Here is a 22,297-nt window from a genome sequence, read left to right as displayed (position 1 = left end):
GCGTGAGCAGAGAGAAGAGCGTGAGCAGAGAAAGGAGAAGGAAGGAGAAAAGACAGCTAGTGAAAAACCAAGCAAACCTGAAAAAAGTGACAAAAAGGAATCACCTCAAGTGCCACTGTCTCAGGCTGAGCCCGAGAGATCTGCCTCCAGCAGCACTCCTCTGGCTAAGAAGATAACCCAGGATGCTGCCCCAGCACCAGCAAGCCAGGAGAGCAGTCAGCCCGAGGCAGCAGCTAACCCAGCAAGGAGGAAAAACAGGCTGAGAAGGTGGTGAGCAAGGAGGTGGTGGAGAAACCACGCCTAGAAACCAGGCCAGTGAAAAGAGAGCCTGGCTTACCACCTAGGACATACTGGAAGGAGGCCAGGGATAGGGACTGGTTCCCAGATCAGGGGTACAGAGGCAGAGGTCGGGGTGAGTATTATTCTAGGGGCCGTAGCTACAGGGGTTCTTACGGAGGACGTGGTCGGGGCAGTAGAGGCCATAACAGAGAGTACCCACACTACAGAGACCCTAAGCCTAGATCAGAGCATGTGCCTTCAGGGCCTGTTAGGCAAAGAGAAGAGAGTGAAACTCGTAGTGAGAGTTCTGACTTTGAAGTGATCCCGAAGCGGCGGCGCCAGCATGGCTCGGAGACAGATTCTGACAGCGAAGTGCACGAGAGCGCCAGCGACACCCTGCTCTCAGACAAAGACAGCATCATCAAGGGCAAGCACCCAAAAAGAGAAGAAAGAGCTGATGGCAAGAAGCCTCCAAAGCCCCTGTCATTCAAACCTGAGAATAATATCAGAGTAGACAACAGATCCCTAGAAAAAACCTACATCAGAGATTATGAGAACAAGCCCAAACCAGGATTTCTTCCTAAAGGAGAGCCTTCCAGACGAGGCAGAGGGGGAATGTACAGGCGTGGTGGCCGGGATCCCGGGGGACGTCCTCCACGTCCATCCACAATAAGGAGACCAGCCTACAGGGACAATCAGTGGAACCCCAGGCAAACAGAGATCATTAAACCAGAAGATGGAGAGCCTCCAAGAAGAAATGAGCATTATGGTCCTATACCAATTGATAAAAGACCTCCAAAGTTTGAGAGAAAGTTTGATCCAAACAGAGAGAGGCCACGAAGACAGAGGCCTGCCCGGCCTCCAAGGCAGGACAAGCCACCACGCTTCAGGCGCCTAAAGGAGAGAGAGGCTGCATCCAAGATCAGTGAGGTGGTGACCAGCTCCACAACGAGTGCCACAGTTAATAATGCAGTTAATGAGCCCTCCAACCCTGCTCTGGATGTATCGGGAAGTAAGACACCAGACTTGTCCAACCAGAATTCTTCAGACCAGGCAAATGAAGAGTGGGAAACAGCCTCAGAGAGCAGCGACTTCAATGAGAGACGGGAAAGGGATGAGAAGAAAACAGCAGATGCAGCAGCACAGGTTGCTGCAAAGGCAGGAGAAAATGCTGGAGCTCCAAAAAGGGAAATAGCCAAGAGAAGCTTCTCTAGTCAGCGGCCTGGCATAGACCGTCAGAACCGACGTGGCAACAACGGGCCAACTAAGCCAGGGAGGAACTTCTCAGGGCCCCGGAGTGAAAGGCGGAGTGGTCCTCCCCCCAGAAGTGGAAAAAGAGGGTGAGTACCCAGCCTCTGTGAGGATGCACACGGGGTGATGGCCTTCTGTTGTCCTCTTGTGGTTTGAAACCATAAGCAGCTAGTTTAGATCTGTAGAGCTGTAGAAAAGACACTGATGTGTGCAGCCGTGTCTCTGTACTTTCTATTTTTTCTGTTTATGTACAGACACCTGGAACCTGAAGCTGAGAGTGAGGTGTTCTTGTATGCACAATGCTAAAAAAGCCTAATTTAAAAAATGGTTTTGCTGTTTCTGAGTTGAGCCATGTTTCTCAAGATTTGGGTGCAAGCAGAAATGTTCATGTGAGCAGTTTTGCAGTTAATCTCTCTAAATCACTACATTGCATTTTAGATCAATCACCTAACACAGACAAGCAGGTTGAGAGATGCTTACCATTTAGACTGAAATTCATTTTTCCATATGCTTAATTTGATGGAAGATTTAGCAGGGCACATGATCTTTCCCCAAAACAGCTTTTGCTGTTGAGCTTCTCATTAGGAGCTGAAAGTAAAAAGTCTGGACCCTACTAAGAAGTCAGTAAACATGTACAGCCCTACAGTGGGATCTGGATTAGGTTGCTGGCTCCCTCCTGAGCATTCTCTGTGGCTTAATTTTCAAATGTTTTTTTCTAACACAGGCCATTTGAAGAGCAGGCAGCACCTGTGCCTGGGGTTGATCCTGCCAATGGCACCACTGTACATCAGGAGGATGGAGGTGTCACTGCTGCAGGACAGAAGACAACCAAGGATGCAAGTGGCAAAAAGAGAGAAGAACCAAAGGCTGGTCCAAAGAAGCCTAAGGAAAAAGTGGATGCCTTGTCTCAATTTGATCTTAATAATTATGCAAGTATGTATTGATAACATCCTAATAATTTTTGATAGTTCTGCTAGTTTTGTTGCATATAGAGCTAGATGTTTGAAAACTTTAAGAGAAGGGGATTTTTTTAAAACACCAGAATAACTGTGCACTTGAGCATGGCTATCTTTGTGATACCTAATAATGTAGGTGCCTCTAAAAGGTGGCAAACCTAATTGTGTGTTATGTGTAGATGAGAACAATTCTGTATAATCATAATTCATTCCTACCATTCTCCATCACATTCCCATAATTTAGTTAATTTTCAAAAGTAAGGGCAGTGGTTATCACTGCTAGGCTTAGACTTGATATCAGGGAGGGCTGTTCATTAGTCATTACTGTGTTTCAGTAATTTCCTGGAGAATCTAGTACAGGGAGCTCCAGTTTTAAAATTCTTAAATATGAACTCCTTGCCTTTGAGCTCAGCAGCAAAGCACTTGGCAAGCAGAAGCTTGCCATTGATCAGGGCCCCCATCTGTGTATGTGGGGAAGTAACTTCCACTCCAAAGCCAATTTTGGCTTGGTGCATTGCACCTGAAGCTGTTGAAACAGCAGCATCTATACCTTTCCTTTTCCTATAGGTGTTGTGATCATTGATGATCACCCTGAAGTGACAGTAGTTGAAGACTCCCAATCTAACTTGAATGATGATGGTTTCACAGAAGTGGTGTCTAAGAAGCAGCAAAAACGTTTGCAAGATGAAGAGCGCAGAAAGAAGGAAGAACAAACAGTGCAGGTACAAGACCAGCATTTATAGTGGGGGAAAAAGCTGCTTGCAGTACTGGGATTGTCAGGGGTGCAGAAACTTCCTCCCAAAAAAGCTGTATTTTCTCCCTCCAAATAAATAAACAACTCCCTCTAAATAAATAAACAACTACTTAGTTGTATTTAAAGTTGTTCCTATTTAGTAAATAAAATTAATTTTTATTTAGTCACCTTGGGATTCTGTAGTTCTCAATTGGGCACTGTCAGGCAGGTGGAATTGGCCAACTGATGAAAACACCATGTTTTCATACTGTGATAAAGATTTACCCTATTGCTTGTATATCAGTTGATTCCAAGAAGAAAATGGATGAGAAATCATTGCTCTTGTGGTTAAATACCGCCCCCCCCCCCAAAAAAAAATAAAATTTCCTGTAAGGCTGGGTTAATCAGTTTGCTTTTTGCATTTTGCACTCTGCAATTGCTGTCTGTACACGTTGTCACCTGGAAGAATAAAACTGCCTTCTCCTTACAGGTTTGGACCAAAAAAGGATCCAGCGAAAAAGGCCGAGGTCAGAATTCCAAGCTGCCCCCCAGATTTGCCAAAAAGCAGCAGCAGGCAGCAGCTGCAGCTGCACAGCAGGCTCAGGCTCAAGCTCAGGCTCAGCCTCCGTGCCCAGCCCAGTCTCCAGCCCAGCCCCAGGCTCCTGTTGCAGCACAGAGCCAGGCTGCAGGAGGGACAGCCAGCACAGACTACAGCGTGTCAGGCAAAGTCCTGCAGAACACCCAGCCTCACAACGGCCTGGGAGCTGAATTATGGGACAACAAAGTGCCTCCTACAGCAGTTCTGAATGACATCTCCAAAAAATGTAAGTGCTGGCTTCTGGATTTAAAGTGGGGGCAAGCAAGCATTGTATTTAGAGAAGGCTGATGGGCCAGCTGGCTCTCTGGTTGTGTTTTTACCTGCAGATGGATTCTGCACAGGGAATGAGGGCAGCATACCCAAGTGCAGCATAGTAACCTCCAAAAAGAGGGGGTTGCAGTGGAGTATTAGTCAATATTTTATGTTACTGTGTTCTTCACTTGCAGAAAATGAGCAACTGTCACTCCCTTGAGGAGTCTGTTTTGTCAGACTTGGTCGTTGTTCCATGTTAGTTGCCCCACTTGAAAGCAACTGAGCAGGTAGCACATTTTTAACCAGTGAATAGGTTAATTAAAGCTTATTTACTCCAGACATCTGTAATTTACTTCTCAGTTGATACATTGATTTGAATACCTCTAGCAACACTGAGGGGTTTTTGAACTCTCTTTCTTTTCTTAATTACCAGTGGGACCCATTAGCCCACCTCAGCCACCTTCAGTCAGTGCCTGGAACAAGCCTCTGACATCTTTTGGTTCAGCTCCATCTCCAGAGGTAAGAGTGAGGGGAAGAAGAGAAGCCGTGTGTGAAGTCACGCAAATTATATCTCACTGGGGTTGGGTGCAGATTATCCATTTATCCAGGAGTGCAAATACTTAAGCTAATGTGTAGAATTCCATGAAGTCAGGAGATAGTACAGAAGCATGGGATATAGGCTGGTGTTTTTATAGTTGCAGCAGGGAAAAGCTGTTCTCTTGATAATAACTCATCTATTCACAGATTCTATTGATAGCTGTTATTGCATTTCCAAAGGAAAAATATTGCCCTGTTTGTGTAGGGTTCAGTAATGTAGGCAGAAACAGGATGTCTCCAAGGAACTAAAGGGGTTTTGTGTTCCTTCAGTTGAAGATAGAAAAGCAGTCAGTGCTTTATGACATTATTATCTGTGGGTATTCCCATGGAATTTGCATAGCCTTAAATTTTACATTTAAAATGTTGTGGTCTTACTTCCTTGGTATTTTTTTGGTCTTAATTGTTTTAAACAGCAAGAATGTAGGAGACCATTTGAACTGCACAAGAGATCTGGAAATACTTTTACATTTCTTACTGCTTCTCTTGAATTGAGCATTAAGTTTTGAACTTCCCAGAGAATGTTGTGAACCCGAATTGCACTTGTTCCTGTTGATCTTGGTGATGTTTACATATTTTTTCACTGCTTTTCTTTTGGGCTCCTTTAACAATAGAGACTTGAGGAGGAGGAAGTGTACGTTCAGATATTGTTTATTCTTGCAAATCTGTTGCAGTGCAAAAGATAAAAGTACCCTTCTGGTGGTTTTCAGCTGAGCATGTTGTGTGTTCTTTTCTCTTTTCTGAATTGTCATTGTACTGACACAGAAATTTTTCAGAATGGGTTAAATGTTTGCTTTTTAACCAGGGGACAAAGCCTGGACAAGAAGGTGGAGTCGATCTTGGTATAGAAACCATTCAGTTTGGAGCCCCAGCTTCCAGTGGCAGTGACAATGAAGTTGGTCCTGTGCTGTCTGAGAAGTCCACTGACAAATTACCAGAACCCAAAGAGCAGAGACAGAAACAGCCTCGGGCTGGACCCATCAAAGCACAAAAGGTAAAAGGTCATAATTGCAGTACAAAGTTCAATCAAAAAAGGGTTACAAATAGCAGAATAGAATACACTGGGTTAGGACTAGACCCATGAAAATTGTATCCCTTTTTATATTTCTAATACAATCAGCAAGGTGATTGTTGCAGAGAAGGTGTGCAAGGTAATTAAACAGCACCTCTGCACGTTGGTTCTGTGTTGGGAGCCAAGGATGGCAGTATGGATTTGTGGGGGCTTTGTTGGGAAGCTGTGGATGTGCTGGAGTGCTCTGGTTTTGTTTGTAGTTTGAGTTTTCTGGTTTTTCTTGAGCTTGACTCGCTCAGGCCTTGAGAGCTGTTTGGAAGCAGCATTGCAGTGCTGCCCTGGCAGTTGGTTCTTCCTGCCCCCTAAAGTGATGAATGGTGCCCTGCATAGTTTTGTAACCAGGTTATAACTGATCAGTACATGAAGTTGCAGAAAAAGAAGTGTTCTGAGGGAGGGGAGGAATGTTAAGGACATTAGTTGGAGGTCTCCAGTTCAAATGGATGAACTGGGGAATTCAGATGTCTGAATAATTAATTTTTTTCCAACTAATACTAAACAGTTAATTAAACTTACATCAGCTTAAAAAAATAAGTGTGTTGCCTTCCAGAGATTTTCTGTTATTTCCACCTCCAGTGCGCACTAATCTGTGCATCACTAGCACTCAGCACCAGCTTCTAATTCTCAGAAAGAAAAGGTTATAGCAGATAAACTTGTCTGGTGACTTAGAGCATCAGCTATTCCAGTCCCTCTAGATGGCTGAGATTTGGCAGCAGTCCTGATGTAATTAAAGCCCTTTTGTCTTTCTGGAAGACTGGGTGTTTCTTTGTGTTGGTTGTTTAAGTTTTGGTTGTTTGTTGGGATCCCCCCCCCCCAAAAAAAGAGCTGAAATCTGGAAGTTCAGTCACAGAATGAATTTAACTTCTGCTTTATGAGACACTGAGTGGATGTGTTGCAGTTCATGGCTTTCACTGCAGAATATAAAAGCTGTTCAGCAGAGCAATATGCACTGATTAAAACTGCTGGTGAATTGCAGTACTCCATGTCTCAGATACACTGCAGCATGCCTAAAACTGCCCAGTAAAATCACTTTCAGATACTCAACTCCAAAGTTAAATATATAGAGAGACAGTCGACTTGACACTGTGTAGAAAATTCCTTTTTTCTGCTTGGTTAGAGCTCTCAAGACTGCTGCAGATTTTATTGAAAGACACATATGTGACTAAATACTAAATGCATTGGAGAGTAATATTGTTTACACTCCTTTGAGTGAGGCAGCTGTAAATCTAACTGCCTTGATGACAAAAAATAAATCCCAACAAACAAACAAACAATTCTTATACCCTCACCCACCCCTGTGGTGATATTGTTTGCTGTGGAGCCTAAATGCAAGCTTACATTCAAGATTGGAGGTTGGTATTGTTGAATTAATATGGACAATGTAAGAGGACCATACTTGAAACACAGCAATTTTCCTTTCCAAGGTGAAGTGTGAAGGTTTAAGTGACCTTAAAGTGTCTGGAGGAATTTCAGCCTCTCTAAACTATTAAGAGAAAAAAATTATTTGGGGTATTTTAGAGAGTCTTCATCCACTCCCAAAATACCTGGTTTGTATTGAGAAAAACAATTACCAGCAGCTTCTGTCTTTCTGCTATCAAAGCTTAAGGAATTGGATTTTCAGGACTGCCTTGAAGGGATTTTAGTGCTGCTCAGCAGTGAAGTGGACTGAGAGTCTCAGCCAGGAAGGACGTGGCTGTTGAAACAGCAGAGCATTCAGGTTCCCTAGGGCCCTTCATGCTGCTGTAATTCAGCTGCACAGAAAGGAACTGCTGAATTGCAGCAGGGATCCAGCCATGGTGTCTGCAGTATAAGGCAACACTTGTGTGTAGGTGTTTTATTTTTTCTGGATCCCTTTAGTGATCAGTTTCCATGAAAAATGCTGCCAACATCCACATGTCAAGATAATTTCAAATAATTCTGTTGTAGTTTCCTGGGCTCCCATAAAATCTTGAATCACTGAAAATTACAATAACCTGTAGCTATACAAAGTCATGGGGTTTCTGTATTTTTTGTGCTTTTCTTGTAAAGACAATCAAACTGACATTATTTTGTATTTTATTTGAACTCTGCCACTTCACATAAAAAATTCATTGCTTGAAAACAATGGTTTAGATGCCTGATATTCAAAATCAATGCATTTATGACTTAGTCTCAAATTCTTTACCTGCTAGAAAAAGCTTTGTTCTGTTTAAACAATGACTTTTAGCATGTTTAAGTATTTTTGTTGGATAGGACCCAGAGAGGAAGGCATGACTGACAAGTTAACACTAACTTAGCTTCCAGACTTGAGCCCGGTAGAAAACAAAGAGTACAAACCCGGCCCTATTGGGAAAGAGCGTTCTTTAAAGAACAGGAAGGTGAAGGATGCCCAGCAGGGAGAGCCTGAGGGACAGGAGAAGCCATCTCCCACCTCTGTCAGAAGCCCAGAGCCTGTCACTGCAAAGGAGACCAAAGCAGCGAGCGAGCTGAGCACCGAGATAGGAACCATGATATCTGTGTCTGCTCCAGAGTTTGGGACAAGCACAAAGGTAAGAAAAATCCTGCCAGATTACTGAGCACTGGATGTAAAATGTGATTACAGTGAAGTGGTTGACACTTGGTTGCCTGCTAGTGGTGCTTGGCAGCAGAGCCCACTGAGTGGCTGATAGGAAACATTGGTGCTGCTTGAATTAAAAAGTGCTGCAGAGATGTGCTGTCTTGTCCCTGAGCACAGATTAGCTTGGAAATCTGTTCTGCTGAATGGCAAAACTCATTCCTGAGCACTGCTGTGGAGAGTGGCACTGGAGCCTGGTGTAGGCAGAGTCTGTAGACTCAGGTCAATGTGATGAATGCAGGATGACTTCCAGCAGAGAAGTGAAGTCGTGCATGATTGCTGGATGAGTGTATGGATGACCTCAAGCTGTGAGTTAAGTGCTTGTTCTGTGAAAAAAAGATCTCTATACTGGGAATGTGCTAAAACTTTAGATAAGGCTTGTTCTGTGTCCCTAGATGGTCATGTGTATCCTCTTGGCTTGGATATTGTCTAGATATTCCTTGCAGAACTTCACAATATTTAGGACTCATCAAAGTCCCCTGTTTTCTTTATAACTGCTCTGTGGTGAGATGGTGATCTGGTGTTGGGATTCATTGTGTTCCACAGGTCAGTTCTTAGATGGGGCTAAAAAACATCCCCAGAGGCATCTCCTTTCTGCCTATGTCTTGAGCAGGTACTCTGGTTGTCATCTCTCAAATGTTTGAGTAGCTCTCTCAGTTTGAGTAGCTACTGCTTAGTAGTTACACCTGCTTTGGTACAGGAAAAATTCTCCTTGTAGGTTTGAAAAGCAGTTTGCTAAGCACAGACCCAGGTTGGTTGCCTGCTGTCTCAACCATCCTGGTTTTAAACAGAAATCTTCTGATGCCATTTAGGAAAACTGGTTCTCTTTAAGAGTTCCATTAATAGTTGAAGAATATGGAGTGTGGATCCCAATTCATCTTTGTCACCCACAACTAGGAACCCCAAAATAAACTTTTTAGGCAGCTTTTTGCCATAAAAGATACTGTCTCAATGAAGTGTTGCTACAGAACAAGTGGAAGGGTGTTTGTGTCCAACATGGAAGCTGCAGGCTTAAGAAAATTCAGTGCAGGGATTTCTCATCCTTCCTGACATTTTCCATCTTGTAGGTAGGTGTGAGTGGTTTGTGTTCCTACCAGAAATTGGTAAAGTGTCCTTGTATAAGAATCAGAAGTGCAGAGCAGTAAATACCTTGCTCAGGTGTTTGGTGAGCCTGTTTGGATCCTGTGCTTCCCACAAACTCCTGTGGCCAGAACTCAAGAGAGGAGAAGAGACTTCTTCTGAGCTACAAACAGAATAGGAAACAGAGCTTTGATTACTGCAACCTGACTCAGTGCAGTTAAGTAGCTCTGCTAAAATCAGCAACATTTCCTCTCTGCAATTGTATTTTTGAAGTATCAGTTTTTCAGAAGGGGAGTCTGGACTTCGTGCCAGTCTAGGTTTAGTTTAACTGGGGTTGCCAAGGTTCTTTGAACTACCACAGTACTAAAGCACTGAGGTTCTGTCTTCTGGAAGGAAAACCAGAGTGGGAAGAGGCTTTCCAGTTTGTGCTGCATATGAAATTCTTTACTGAGTGGTTGCTTAAAGAAGCCTTTAATAATAGGCTAAATACTCCTGCCTTAACAGCACCAGGTTTGCTTTTAAATTCCTTTGTTAGGAATGGTTCCTGAGGCAATAGTAAGTTGTTTTTTCTAGGAAAGAAGTGGAAGTTAAACCAACAACCTGCAAATTTACTGGATAAGATAACCTTCATGTAGGTTTTACAGGAATAAACGTACAATAAATGTCCCTTCTTTCTTAAGAGGCTTTTAAAAAGGGTTCAAATACTGCTCCAGCCTTGGAGTTCTTGTACTGATGTACATTGCAATTGCTTTTTCTTGTCTTGGTATTCTTTCTGTTGCTTGTTCATGAGGGAAGAGGTGTTGACATCTTTAGCCTGTTGTTTCAATGTCAAATGTTGAAGTTTTGGCAAACCTAAATGTCTTTTCTTTTGAAAATCTTAAACATCCCTCTCAGAGATTCCTGCTCAGCTTCTAGGAATGCACACTTGTGGTGTATTTGATTTAAATGTCTGTAAAAGCCAGCTGTCCTCCTTCAGAAGCTTTGTGAGAGTACCCCATCCATTCCAAAACAAACATCTTGATAAGAGCGTGTGCTTTTAATCATGCAAGACTGCTTAGAAACTGTATAAATATAAATGAACTCCTACAGTGAGATGTTTAAGTTTAGTACATAAGTATGATGCTCAGAAGCCATTGCAGCTGTTTCTCTTGGATTTGGCAGTATTTTTATAGTAAAGGCAGTCTGATGTGTAACTTTCTGAATTGGGTAAAACATCTTAGCCCTTGCCTTTCCCAGCCTTCCACTTGAACCTGTCAAATCCCAGCAAGATCAATACCTGGCTGTGGATGCCAGTCAAGTATTTGTACAGGCAGCAACAGCTGTGTCTTACAGATCATGGCTAAAAGGACACACAGACTGGTTTTCAGAAGATTTTGAGTCTCTTTCAAGCTCTAATTTGGGGGATTTATGTGTATCAGGAACCAATCAAATAGCTAATTCATCCCATAAAGTACCCTGATCCTTTACAGCAGGGTCAGCTCTGAGGTCTGCCTTGTGCTTTGTTCATCAGTCACTGGAGGTTTTGTGATCTCTTCTTTTCAAGGAGGTAGTCACAAGAAGTCTGCCTGTTCTTTTACTTCAGGTGCAAACAATTTGTGGAGAACTCCAGAAAAAGCATAAATATGAGCTTTTTGCTCTAGCTAGTTATTAATAAAGTAATCAGTTGGTTTCTTCAGTCAAAGAGTTGTACAGGAGAATCACTTGAACTGAATTGCAAAAGCTTATGGTGCTAAACCACATCTAACAGAATCCTGGATTTAATGTACTAGGAAATGAAAGATGGAGATTAATCGGCAGTTTATGGGGTGGTGTTCATGTGGTTAAAGCTCTGTCTTGTCTGCATGTTCAGCCTGTAAACCACCCTTGTGCTTCAGCATTGCACATGCACTTGTAAGGGCACCAGAGCTGGTACAGTGGTTTGGGTTTAATTCTAGTGAAAAAGCTCTTTTTGTGCTGTGGGTTTGCAAAGTAAGAAAGTTGGCAGTAGTCTTGATCCATCTTCTTTCATAAAGAATTTCACTGCTCAAACCCTGAAAAAATGACATCTAGACCTTGAAGGAAATTTAATAAAAACACTTCCTCTTTCTTATGCAGTGATGCATCCTTAAAAAAATATGGAGCCATTTAATTTATTCATTAGAAGGCTTTTGTGATTAAAGCAGCTTTGCGTGCTTGCCTTGTTTCACCCAGATTTAATTTGCCTGTTGGAATCCAGTGCAAATGTGCAACTTGCAGTTAGGTGGTTGGCATTGTGGGAAGCACCATATATCTTGTATTTCACCAGTTTAACAAGTAAAGGAAGTAAATAAATGGAGAAAAGAGTTCTTTATTTTCTTAGTAAATTATAGAAACAAATCACTGTGCACATTGTTCTCACACCCTGTTAGGGTTTAGCTTGTTCTGGTCTTTGACCAAAATGAGCTCATCCTTTTAAGGAGGAGTCTGTGTCATTTGTCAGTTACTATCTCAGCGCCCTAATTGCTTTTCTAGAGGCATTGCCACAGGCCTGAGGAGTAAATCAAGTGTGCATTTTTTTTAGTAGCTTATCATCCTACTGGTTGGATGCAATTAAACAAGCATTATATGGCTTGTGTCTTCAAAATCATTATGGGTTGGCAAGTCCAGACGCTCAGTAACAGTTCTGCTGCTGATTTGTCCTTCAGTTCTTTTGTGGTGTTTGGTTCTGTCTAGATGGTGGAGCCTTTCCTGGGCTTCAGGGATGTAAAACTTCAGACATTTCAACTTCTACAGCTGCAGGAGTCACTGCCTACAGCCAGCACTGAAAGGACCTTGTTTGCTGAGCACATGAAGGGCCACTTAACTGTGACAAAAAAGCTTCAAGGAAAGCCTCTGAGCACACTGGAAACCTCAGTCCTTTTCTTCCTTGAAGTCATTAAGCAGTGCAGAAATCAGAAGGTAGCCTGCACCATCCAGAGAATCTGAGTCTTGTGATTTTCAGAGACAAAATTTACAGGAAAGAAAATAATTTTGCAAATTGCAACCATCCCTTTGTGTTCTTTTTAATCTGGAGGGCCTTTCTTGTCATACTAAGAAATTTCTGTATTGATTTCAAGCTACAGAAAGCTTTCAGCTAAGGTATTTTACTTTTTAAGCAGAGTGAAAGGGCCTGCAGGTGGCTGAAGCACCTAGGGTGACAAATGATAATTGGCTGCACCACCACAGTCCAGTTTTACAGTGCCCAGGAGATACATTGCTCTGTATGTTCTTGCCTTATGCAAGTATTACAAAGTATTTTGACTTTTCTCCAGATGTTCATTGTGAGGTCATGAGGCAAACTGTAATCTTCTCAGAATCCTCCTGACCTCAGTAGCAATTCTGCAGCAAGGATTGCTAGACATGACTTGTAAGAAAAAAGCTGTGTGAAATTCTAATCTTCTGTCGCGTGCTGAACTCCTCCTGTAGAAAGGCTGACATCTGTCCAAGAAATTGAAATGGAATTTAGGTAAGGGAGATATTTTAATGGAATTGTTTTTCTTCACAGGAGACTGTAACAGACTACACTACACCTTCTTCTCATCCTAACACAGTGGCTACTAGCAGTACAAAAATGGAGGAGACTTTGGTGACGAACGTAAGTCCATTGCAGTGATCGTCTTGACTTTGAAGACAAGAAAATATTTTCACACTTCTTTTAAAGCAGCAAATAATGCCTTCAGTGGGCAAGTCCACAGGGTTCCTTTCATGTGAACTAGCTGGGCTTTTTCCAGTAATCTTACTCTGAAGGACATTTGGTTTGATTAGTACCTGCTCTGGAATTCTTCAGGTGTTTTCTTGTCTTTTGAACAATCACAGTGAGCTAAAGAGCACAGAAAGTGGAGATGTTTGTAGGGACAATTCTAAAAAAAGCAAGGATAGGCTTTTTTAATAATGAGGGAGTGTGTTCTTGGCAGCAGTTGGCACTTGAGCCTGGTACCAGGAGCAAAGCTCTGGAGGCTGAGTTTGAAGAAAGGCTCTTGCAAACAAAGGAGTTTTGAGCTGTAGCCTGAAATCACAGCAACTGCATGCAGAGGGAGCAGCTGAATGGTTGTGAGAGCAGACAGCAGGCTCCAGGTGTTCAGTTGCCATGGAGAGGAGATGTTTGCAGCCCTCAAAGCTAGTGCAGTGGTCCTGACTTGTGAGCGTGGCACAGTGATTGAGAGAACCAGCTGGGTTGTGACTTGTAGCAAAATCAAGTTTGTCTTGAGTGTGCTGGGGCATCAGGGAGCTTGGATCTTGTGATTCTTGTTGTTTGAGTAACAGAATTAGCTCAGGGTTGAGTCACTTGTTGGTGTGGGAAGGTAGAATCATGCAGTAGGATCTCAGTTTTTTATGAAGATGTCTTGTGAATTCCATCTAAAAACACTTTTCAACTTACTGCAGCACTGTTTTGAAGCAGTACTGATTGAACTTCTTACTCTTCTGCTGGCTTTCCTGGTAGTGTTGTGGTTTTTGACTTTGGTGGTTAGTGTGGAAGACTGAATTCTTTTGTGGTAATGAAGTCCAATCCTTGTGGATGTTAGAGTTGAATTTCTAACACGGGAATTAGGGGTTCCTGGCCACAAAGGATCTGTGCCATCCCCTGCTTCAAAGCTTCAGGATCTGTCTTGTGGATTAGCCTTATCTCATCCAGTGGAAGTCCATTAGTTAAGCTATGGATAGAGAAAGGAATAGTTAGGAGTAACAGACTGGGCACTGCAGTATTTTTGATTCATTTCCTTTAAAACTTCTAGGAAATCCATTGGAGTTTTCATAGGCAAAGACAGCAATAGCATTATGTCAGATTTATTTCCCCAAGTATCACATCTTTCATCTTTTGAAAGAGAAAATAACTGAATTCAATTATTGGATGGCAAATCTGTTGTCGTTTGTTTCATGGTCCTGTGATTTTGCAGGTCTATAAAAGCTTCCTCTTTTCAGAAACTGCATCTCAGAACTCAAGGTTCATGAAGCCCCCTGTACTGTATTGGTACAAAAAGGAACAAACCTGGCTTGGGAAGAATTTTTGCATATCAGTAAAGTGAAATGGTACTTGAAATTAAATCCCCAAACAGACAAATGGTGTTTGTTTATGCAGAGGACATGGACACCTTAAAACCTTAATCTTCAGCCTCTTTGAGAGATGAGAAGCATCTTGGCACCTGCTGAGTGGCCTTTCCTTGCCTACCAAATTTTCACCTTATTTTATCAGTCTCCCTGCCAAATGCTCAAGCCTTGAAGAAATTGTAGCTCACTTGATAAAGCTTGAGCTTTGCTTTCTGGGGCTTTTCTAGTAGACTTAGTTAGAATGTGATGTGTGTTGCCTGCCTTTCAGGTGCCCCTGCCCCACACCCTTCCCCTCCCTAGGAGGGAGACTTTACAACAGAGCTCCAGCCTAACTCCAGTTTCTCCCGCTACCGTCGACCTCACCCTCAAGGTATGTACCACATCCCTCTAAGGGTCGTTTTCTTGCATGCAGGGGAAAAAAAGTTATTGGAGAACTTGCTGGTGAACCTTTTTTTAGAGCCTTCCTTTGTTTCCTCTGCTGAACTGCTTTTGCATATAAATGGATGGCTGAAACACAGACTCTGTCAAAGGATGCATTTAAACCATAAATTTCTAACCCCGTTTTGCATTAACACTTGGCATCTCAACCAATCTTGGCTCCCACTGCCCTGAAAAACCAAGATCCTAGAGTTTTAGCATTGGACCACAGTGCTCATGGCAAACCATCAGAATCTGGCTGAGGTTTTTTGAGTGTTGAGCTTAAAATAAGTTGCCTGGTTTGGTGGAAAGGCTTGAGGGATTTGCTTGATAAGCCAAGCTTGATTTCTTCTTAGTTCTAAGACTTAGGTGCAGTGATAATGTGGTTTTGAGTTGGATGGCTGAGGTTCCAAGTAGTGACATGTAGTGGTGTGTTGGTGTCTCTGAAATGCAGTTAGATCAGCAAGTTAGAATATGTTCTGTAGTGTTGTAAATGTTTTGTTGTTTCCTGCTTTCCAGTGCAGAGCAAGTGTGGAGAATATTTTGAGTGCTGTTTTCCCATTTTGATGGATTTTGGACTGTGTGCATTGTATAACTCACTAACACAGAGTTGGGCTCTAGCTTTGCTGCTGTATTTTTAGAAGTTGTTGGGTTTTTTCTTCTTTTGGTATCCTAGATCTGCTTTGTCATTGTGACTGCAGGTGACTGAGCCAGTAGAAGTGTTGTTGCTGCTTCTCGTATTAAGGAATAGTGGTGTTTGACCTTGGTTTGTCTAAGTTTTTAAAAGAAGAAATGAAACTTGATTGGATGCAGAGCTAATGCTTTGGAGGAACTTGCTTGTCAATCCCAGTGAGACTTGTCTCACTGGCTTGGTTTGACAGCTGCTTGCTTGTGTTCTCTACAGATGAGAAATATTCATGTTCTCTTTGAATCTCTGCTTTTCTTTTGTTAACACTTTTATTTCCTAAAAAGAGTATAACACCTCTTTCAAACAGTAGATCTACAGAAACGGGGAGAGCACTGTGGAGGGACAAGTAGTTTAAGAAAAACTGAGTTTCTGGTACATTCTTGTGTAATGAGTTATCCCAATGTGACTTTCTGGCGTCTGAAAGTGTTCTGAAATAGTCTCTGACTGGAGATGCAGTCCTGTGTCACACAGGTAGGGCTCAGTTACCTGAAAGTTACCTCAAAGTGTGGGACAGTGCCCAGTTACAGAGCAAACTGTGGTGTCTGTGTCATTCAGCCTGCATTTCTTTTCCTGCTCTTGTGGTGTCAGTGATTTCTCAGTGGGTGATAGATTTTTGGATGTGTGGTAACAAAGTAGGTCAAAGATCCATGTTTTGAGGCTGTCTTGAAGAACCCTCTGTCTGAAATCTGGATGGAAAACTATTTGGAAGCAGCTTTGTCCCTGATTTCTTCATTCCAGCCACTGGAGCTCTACCTCCTTTTCACAAACACAGAAGGCAGCAGGCTTGTTCTGAAGCACACTCTGAGACTGTCAGTGTCCCAGCAGGCACAGCTCTGCTCTTTGTCATCCTCTTCCAGTACAGCCCTTGCATCTCTCAAAGGATACTTCTGCAGCAGGAGAGAGGAAAGCATTTCCTTCATTTTCTTAAAAGAACAAAATGTCCAGGTTCTGCCTGCGTAAAGGATCAGTCCTTGCACCTGCTCTTCCCTCCATCCCCTGTCACAGAAGGCTGTCTGTAAGAGACTTGTAGGGCACTTGGCCACAGTTGCTCCAACTGCTTGGCATCATTCTTCAGTGGGATATAAGGTGCTCCTTGTTGAGGTCTTGTTTCCTTGGAGTAACTTTGCTAAAGACACCTTTACTCAGTCATCCTCTAAAGGACTTTGCTCATAGGGATGTTGTAGGTAAGGAGCTGAGCAGAATAAAGTCCAAAGCAATCTCAAACTGAGCTGCTTGGCCCTCTGCATGTCTGAGGTTTCATCTAAAATTCCTCTGTAGGCATCTGGTCAAGAGACTGACACGTTTGAACTTTGTTTTTCTAACCATTGAGACTTTGGTGTATTTAAGGAGAGGCACACTGGGGTTTGTCTCCAGTGGAGGTTTGGGTAACATGGGCAGGGCTGTTCTGCAGTGTGAGGGCCCCAATGGATCAGTGATGAAGAGAAGCCTCAGGCAGCCATGATCTCCTTGTTGCCCTCCTTTCTCCCTAAGTGAGCAGTGAAACTACAACACTGTCCCCAGTCTCACTTCATTTAGAGCCTCTTATTCCTCCATATCTGGTCTGTAGTTGGTGCTGAATAGGCATTCCTAGAGTATCAATCTCTCTTGCATCTCTTTCTCTAGCTTATAAAAGTTAGAGGTTGCTAAGAGGCTTTCCAAAAGAAAACTGGAGGACTCTGTGATATGCTCTAGATGTGACAAAATGCAGTGTGTAGCTTTTGCTATCAGTAGTTTCTCCAGGACATCATGAAAAACAGTGAACAGAGAACCTTCTACACCTTCTGTAGCCTGACAGTCACAGGTATTTACTCAGTTTCTCTCAGTGCCTAAACAAAATCCTTTCCAGCACATCAGTGGTGAATTAACCTTGCCTTGTCTGTAAGAATCAGAACCAGTTTGGAGGAGAATGTTGTGAAGGGGAAACAGTGAATGATTGCTGGGGAAGATGATCTCAAAAATGAAAATAGGTGGCTTGCCCCTAGAGGACTTAATGTGTAACTTCAGTTTCCCTCCTCCCCCTTTATTCTCTTCAGGAATCCTGAACTTCATTTTCCACATGGGTGGCTGTTGATCACCTGTGACCCACTTCTTTTGATACTGCTCTGCTTTTTTATCATTTCTGAAGCATCTAGACAAATAACCCGAGCCATGTTTGGTCTGTCCAGACTCTGCCTAACTCATGTGAAGCAGGGCAGGGTGACAGGTGTGGCTTTGAGAGACTGAGCTGGGGGGGCTCTCTGGAACAGGCACTGAGGACAGGTGTGTGCTGAGGATATATCTGCCCCTTAATATCCACCATTAAAGGCACCACCTAGCCTTGAAAAACTGACAGTGAGCAATTTAGCTCTGCTAGCTAAACTTGTGTTTCCACTGGAGACAGCTGAAGGTTGTGCAGAAGTCTATGGACCATGTTTAAGCTTTTAAATTAGTGAGTGCAGTATAAACATTAATATTTCTTGTTCATTGGACCCTCAGAAGTGTCTCAATTTAGATTTCATGTTGTGTGGCTAATGTAGCAAGAATTAGATTTTACTGGCTGCAGTAAAACAATGGTTGTTTCCACTTCTGGGGGAAGGTAACTGTGTCTATAATATTTAAAGTTTCATCTCCCTTGCTGTGCAAGACATAGACTCATAATTATAGAAATAGAGGAGCACGAAGCATTTTTTAGCTTTAACCTAAAGCAGCACACACAAGCTGTGTGAGCTTGTGGTTGCTTCTTGAGCAGGAGTTGCTTTGGAAATCCAAACTTGACTGCTTCATGTTCACTGAAGAGTGCAGTGGGTATCTTTGGTCACTCAAAGTGGATGATGGACCAAGAAAGCAAAGGGCTGCTTCATTGAAATGGCCCAAGTAACCTGGAAGTAAAGGACTTGATGGAAATATTTAGAGGGGGTTTTCCCTTTCTTTTGCTCACTGTGTCTTTGCTCTTCATGTCAAACAAAACCAAGCCAAATTAGTGTGAGTGAATTCTCTCCTGAGCATTGGCTGTAAGATGATGAACTGTGCACATGTGCAGTTGGAGCAGATGAGCAGCTCCAACTTGAGGCTGTTTGCTTTTTGCATGAACAGAGTTGCACGATGACAGCGATTTCCAAAAGAGGCTGGCATGAAGCCCCAGTTGCCTTTTAACTAAAAAGAACTGTTAAAAGAGGAACAGGAACTGCTTGAAACTTCCTAATAGATGAGGACATTTTTGTTTTCTTTTAAATAGATGGAGTCTGCACGCAAAGCATGGGAGAATTCCCCAAACATGGGGGAGAAGAGTTCACCAGTGACCTCAGCAGCATCTCCCATTGCTGGTGGCAGCAGCAGCAGCAGCAGCAACACTGGGCCAAGCAGTGGCACCTACAGCTCTTTCTCAAGTGCATCAATGCCTCCTATTCCTGTGGCCTCAGTTACCCCCACAACATCCCTCTCAGGTAACTCATGCCAAAGCAGTGCTGTCCCCTTGTGTTGTTCCTTGCTTATGTTTCTCCAGGGATTGGATTCCTTCTGGAATTGTTTAATGCAAAGCTAACAAAAGGTTTGTGCTAGAAATGGAATGTCAGATCTGAGCAGCAACTTCCCAAATAATCTGTAACTGGCTTCGCCTGTTTCACTTCAGTCACCTGAAAATAATATTAAACTACTCTCTGCCTAAGGAGGAGGTAAACTTCTCTTGTCTCTGGTTTAATTTTGTTCAGCCAAATGGAGGCAAGCATGTAGATTTTGGGGCAGAGGATAATTCTGATGTTTTACTTCTATTTGTACTCTTGCTTTATAAATTAAAGCTTCAGGAACTCATATCAGAGCCTATTTGCAAAAAGCAGAGCAAATGTCCAGCTGCTCTTCACAACCAGTGCTTGGTTGTCGCCTTGGTTCTTTGCAGCAAAGAAAAGATGCTAAATCTGGTTAAGTCTTCATCCCTTGGAATATTAAAAGATCTCCATGAGAGGCACAACCACTGTGGGTTGCAATATTTTGCTGAATAACTGACCCAGCTGCCTCCTTCAGTAGCTCTGTGTGCTCCTGAGAGGGGAGATGTAGCAGGGTTGCAGCACTTCCCACGGTGAACTGCACAGAATTGGCTCCATGTTTTACTTGTGTTGCTGGAAGCAGCTGCATTAGGTTTCAGTGTTCTTTACCAGTTCTGTGCTCACAGAGCTGCCCCAAAACTTTGACCTGTGAATGAGGAGTTTCTGAAATGTCTTTGATTGTTGCATCCCTGGCTTCTCTCCTCCTAGGAGCTGGAACATACACAACCTCTTCACTGAGTACGAAGACTGCAAGCACCTCAGACCCTCCTAACATCTGCAAAGTGAAACCCCAGCAGCTGCAGACAAGCAGCCTGGCTTCTGCCAGCCACTTCTCCCAGCTGAGCTGCATGCCATCCCTCATTGCCCAGCAGCAGCAAAGTCCCCAGGTCTATGTGTCTCAGTCTGCAGCAGGTAATGGTGTTTGTGGCTGAGAAGCCACACATCTGCTTTTGGGTTTTTTTTTTTTTAATTTTGAAGCTGGAGAGTTTAATTTGGTTCTGGTTTTGCTCTGCAATAAAGACAGAATGATAAAGAGTGTTCTGTACTCAGAATCACTAATTGTCTTACTGTAAATCTGCACTGCTTTTACCAGGAATTACAAAGGTGGTGCTATATAGATTGTTGAAGAAAGTAAGTTTGAGTCTCTTAATGTACCAATTTTCTGTTGCAGAATTGTAAATTGCTGTTTAAGACCAGGAGTGATTTAGTTTTCTTTCTTAAGATGCTACAGTAGTTGAGAGTTGTGCCATTTTTTCTTTAAGGAAAATCCTACATCTAATTAACAATCTAGTTAAATTACATGGCAGTGTAACACATTCTAACCCTTCCTTCACCCAAATGCCTTTTTTGCCCAGAATCTGTTGTTCATCCCTCCAAAATGGTGAGGTTAGTGATACCTGTGCAAGACTGATAGATTCTGGGGGTGAATTGGAAAAGATACCAAAGCTTTTGAGGCAGCCAGCTCTGCAGTGCTGCTCCTTCTCCCAGGCCCTCTGTAGCTGTTACAGGGGAAAGGACTGACAGCAGCTGCATCTCCAATTCTTGATGAAAACCTTTCTAGAGGGGTGGTGTTGGGAATCAGGTACTAAAATCAGGTACTAATGGTATTGCTCTTCCTGAGGCACTGCAGCTCAAATCCCAGCATTCTACATGGATACAAGTCACCTGTTCAACACCCAGCACGCCCGTTTGGCACCACCTTCCCTGGCCCAGCAGCAAGGCTTTCAGCCAGGCCTTTCTCAGGTATCTGGGGATTCCTCATTCACCTTGTTCCCTCCCTGTGCTTATTGCCTTTAAAGTTCCACTAATGGTTTGATGGGGGCAGGGGAGAGTGAGACTGAAGACTGCAAAAAATGAGATCATGCCTGCCCTTGATGTCTGTCTGTTCTGGTGCATGCAGGCAGTGCTTGATTGTTTGCCATGGAAGTTGACCGAATAAGCTTTTACTCAAAAATATATGGGGAAATTTGTATTCCTGGGAGATGTTTCTGTGGCCTTGTGAGTGCAGGCTTACTCAACTTCTGTCGTACAAAATCCTATGCAATCTCAAGTAATTGTTTTATATGCAGATCTGACTATTTCACTCAGTTTCTGCTGGTTGGTTGTGAGGAAAAGTATAAAATTCAACTAGAAAGTAATTTTCATGAGGGCAGCAATGCTAGCTCTGCATGCAGCCTTGGGGATTTGACATTCTTATTTTACTTTTCATAATGCTACACAAATCCTCACACACATTCAGCTGTAGCTTTTCTAACTTAATTTTAATGTTTTCTCTTCTTTCTAACTTAATGCTTTCTCTTCTTTCTAACTTGATTTTAATGTTTTCTTTTCTGTGCAGCCTGCTTCAGTTCAGCAGATCCCCATCCCCATCTATGCACCCCTGCAGGGACAGCATCAAGCCCAGCTGAGTTTAGGAGCAGCACCAGCTGTTTCACAAGCCCAAGAGTTGTTCAATTCCTCTTTACAACCTTACAGGTAGGTAGCATATGCACATTTCTCTGGGGTTTTAGTGTCAGAATTATTGAATTTGGTTCCCTGCAGACTTGTGATATGTGCTCCATAGCTGCCTCATCTTGCTGTCTTCCCCAAAATCTCTTTTGTCTGAGAACTCTGTGTGCAAATTGTCTGCCTTGTACAGATGTAGTTGTGAAATCTGGCTTAAAAGCTGATGCATGGTAGTTGTATCTTTAGACACCCAGGCTAAAGAGCTGAGAGCCTCAGTCTGTCATAGTAAGAGAACAGAAAATGTCTGTCCCTTTAGTTCAGCAATTTGTTTTTTCTAGTCAAACCAACACTGGAGTCTTGAAACACTGTGAAGTTCCAGTTTGAGCTCCTAGGTAGTAAAACCCTCATTGCAGATGTGTGAGGGGATGCAGGGTATGTTTCAGAATATTTCTGTTTGCTGCAGAAGGTAGCACCAGTATCTCTGCACTGGCCCTGATGGCCAGACAACTTCCACTGGAAGCCTCTCAAAGCTCCCTTGCCCTTCCTAGGAAAGCTGCTCCACAGCAGGGTGATTGTGACAAATGTTGTTAGTTCCACTTTGAGAAAGCTGCTTTGGAAGTTTAATTAGAGGGTTTTGCATGGGCTGTAGTTAAATCTGCTTGTTGCAATGTAGAAGGCTGAGGCCACAGAAGGTTTAATTAACCACATTTGTATCCTGACTTTGGTGCTTGGCTGACTTTGTGGGACCAAATATTGCTTGTCCTGCTACAGCTGACAAAAG

At 43.0% G+C, this 22,297-nt stretch overlaps 1 protein-coding gene across 1 annotated transcript in view; it reads left to right on the top strand.

Moving 5' to 3' along the window:
- PRRC2C (proline rich coiled-coil 2C) overlaps positions 1-22,297 on the top strand; it is a 53,460-nt gene that overhangs the window by 18,874 nt on the left and 12,289 nt on the right. The window contains 14 exon segments of the mRNA XM_031061682.1: positions 1-236; positions 239-1,619; positions 2,255-2,463; positions 3,054-3,208; positions 3,710-4,043; positions 4,503-4,588; positions 5,469-5,657; positions 8,009-8,260; positions 12,908-12,997; positions 14,717-14,818; positions 18,768-18,975; positions 19,780-19,983; positions 20,693-20,814; positions 21,410-21,546. The exon segment at positions 1-236 is cut by the window's left edge and continues 8 nt beyond it. Of these exon segments, the coding sequence (XP_030917542.1) occupies positions 1-236; positions 239-1,619; positions 2,255-2,463; positions 3,054-3,208; positions 3,710-4,043; positions 4,503-4,588; positions 5,469-5,657; positions 8,009-8,260; positions 12,908-12,997; positions 14,717-14,818; positions 18,768-18,975; positions 19,780-19,983; positions 20,693-20,814; positions 21,410-21,546 (3,705 nt within the window).

The sequence above is a fragment of the Geospiza fortis genome, unplaced genomic scaffold (genome assembly GCF_000277835.1).
Source record: "Geospiza fortis unplaced genomic scaffold, GeoFor_1.0 scaffold5, whole genome shotgun sequence".
In the NCBI taxonomy this organism is placed as follows: domain Eukaryota; kingdom Metazoa; phylum Chordata; class Aves; order Passeriformes; family Thraupidae; genus Geospiza; species Geospiza fortis.
The sequence above is the reverse complement of the archived record's forward strand: the minus strand, read 5'-3'. Positions and strand labels throughout refer to the sequence as shown.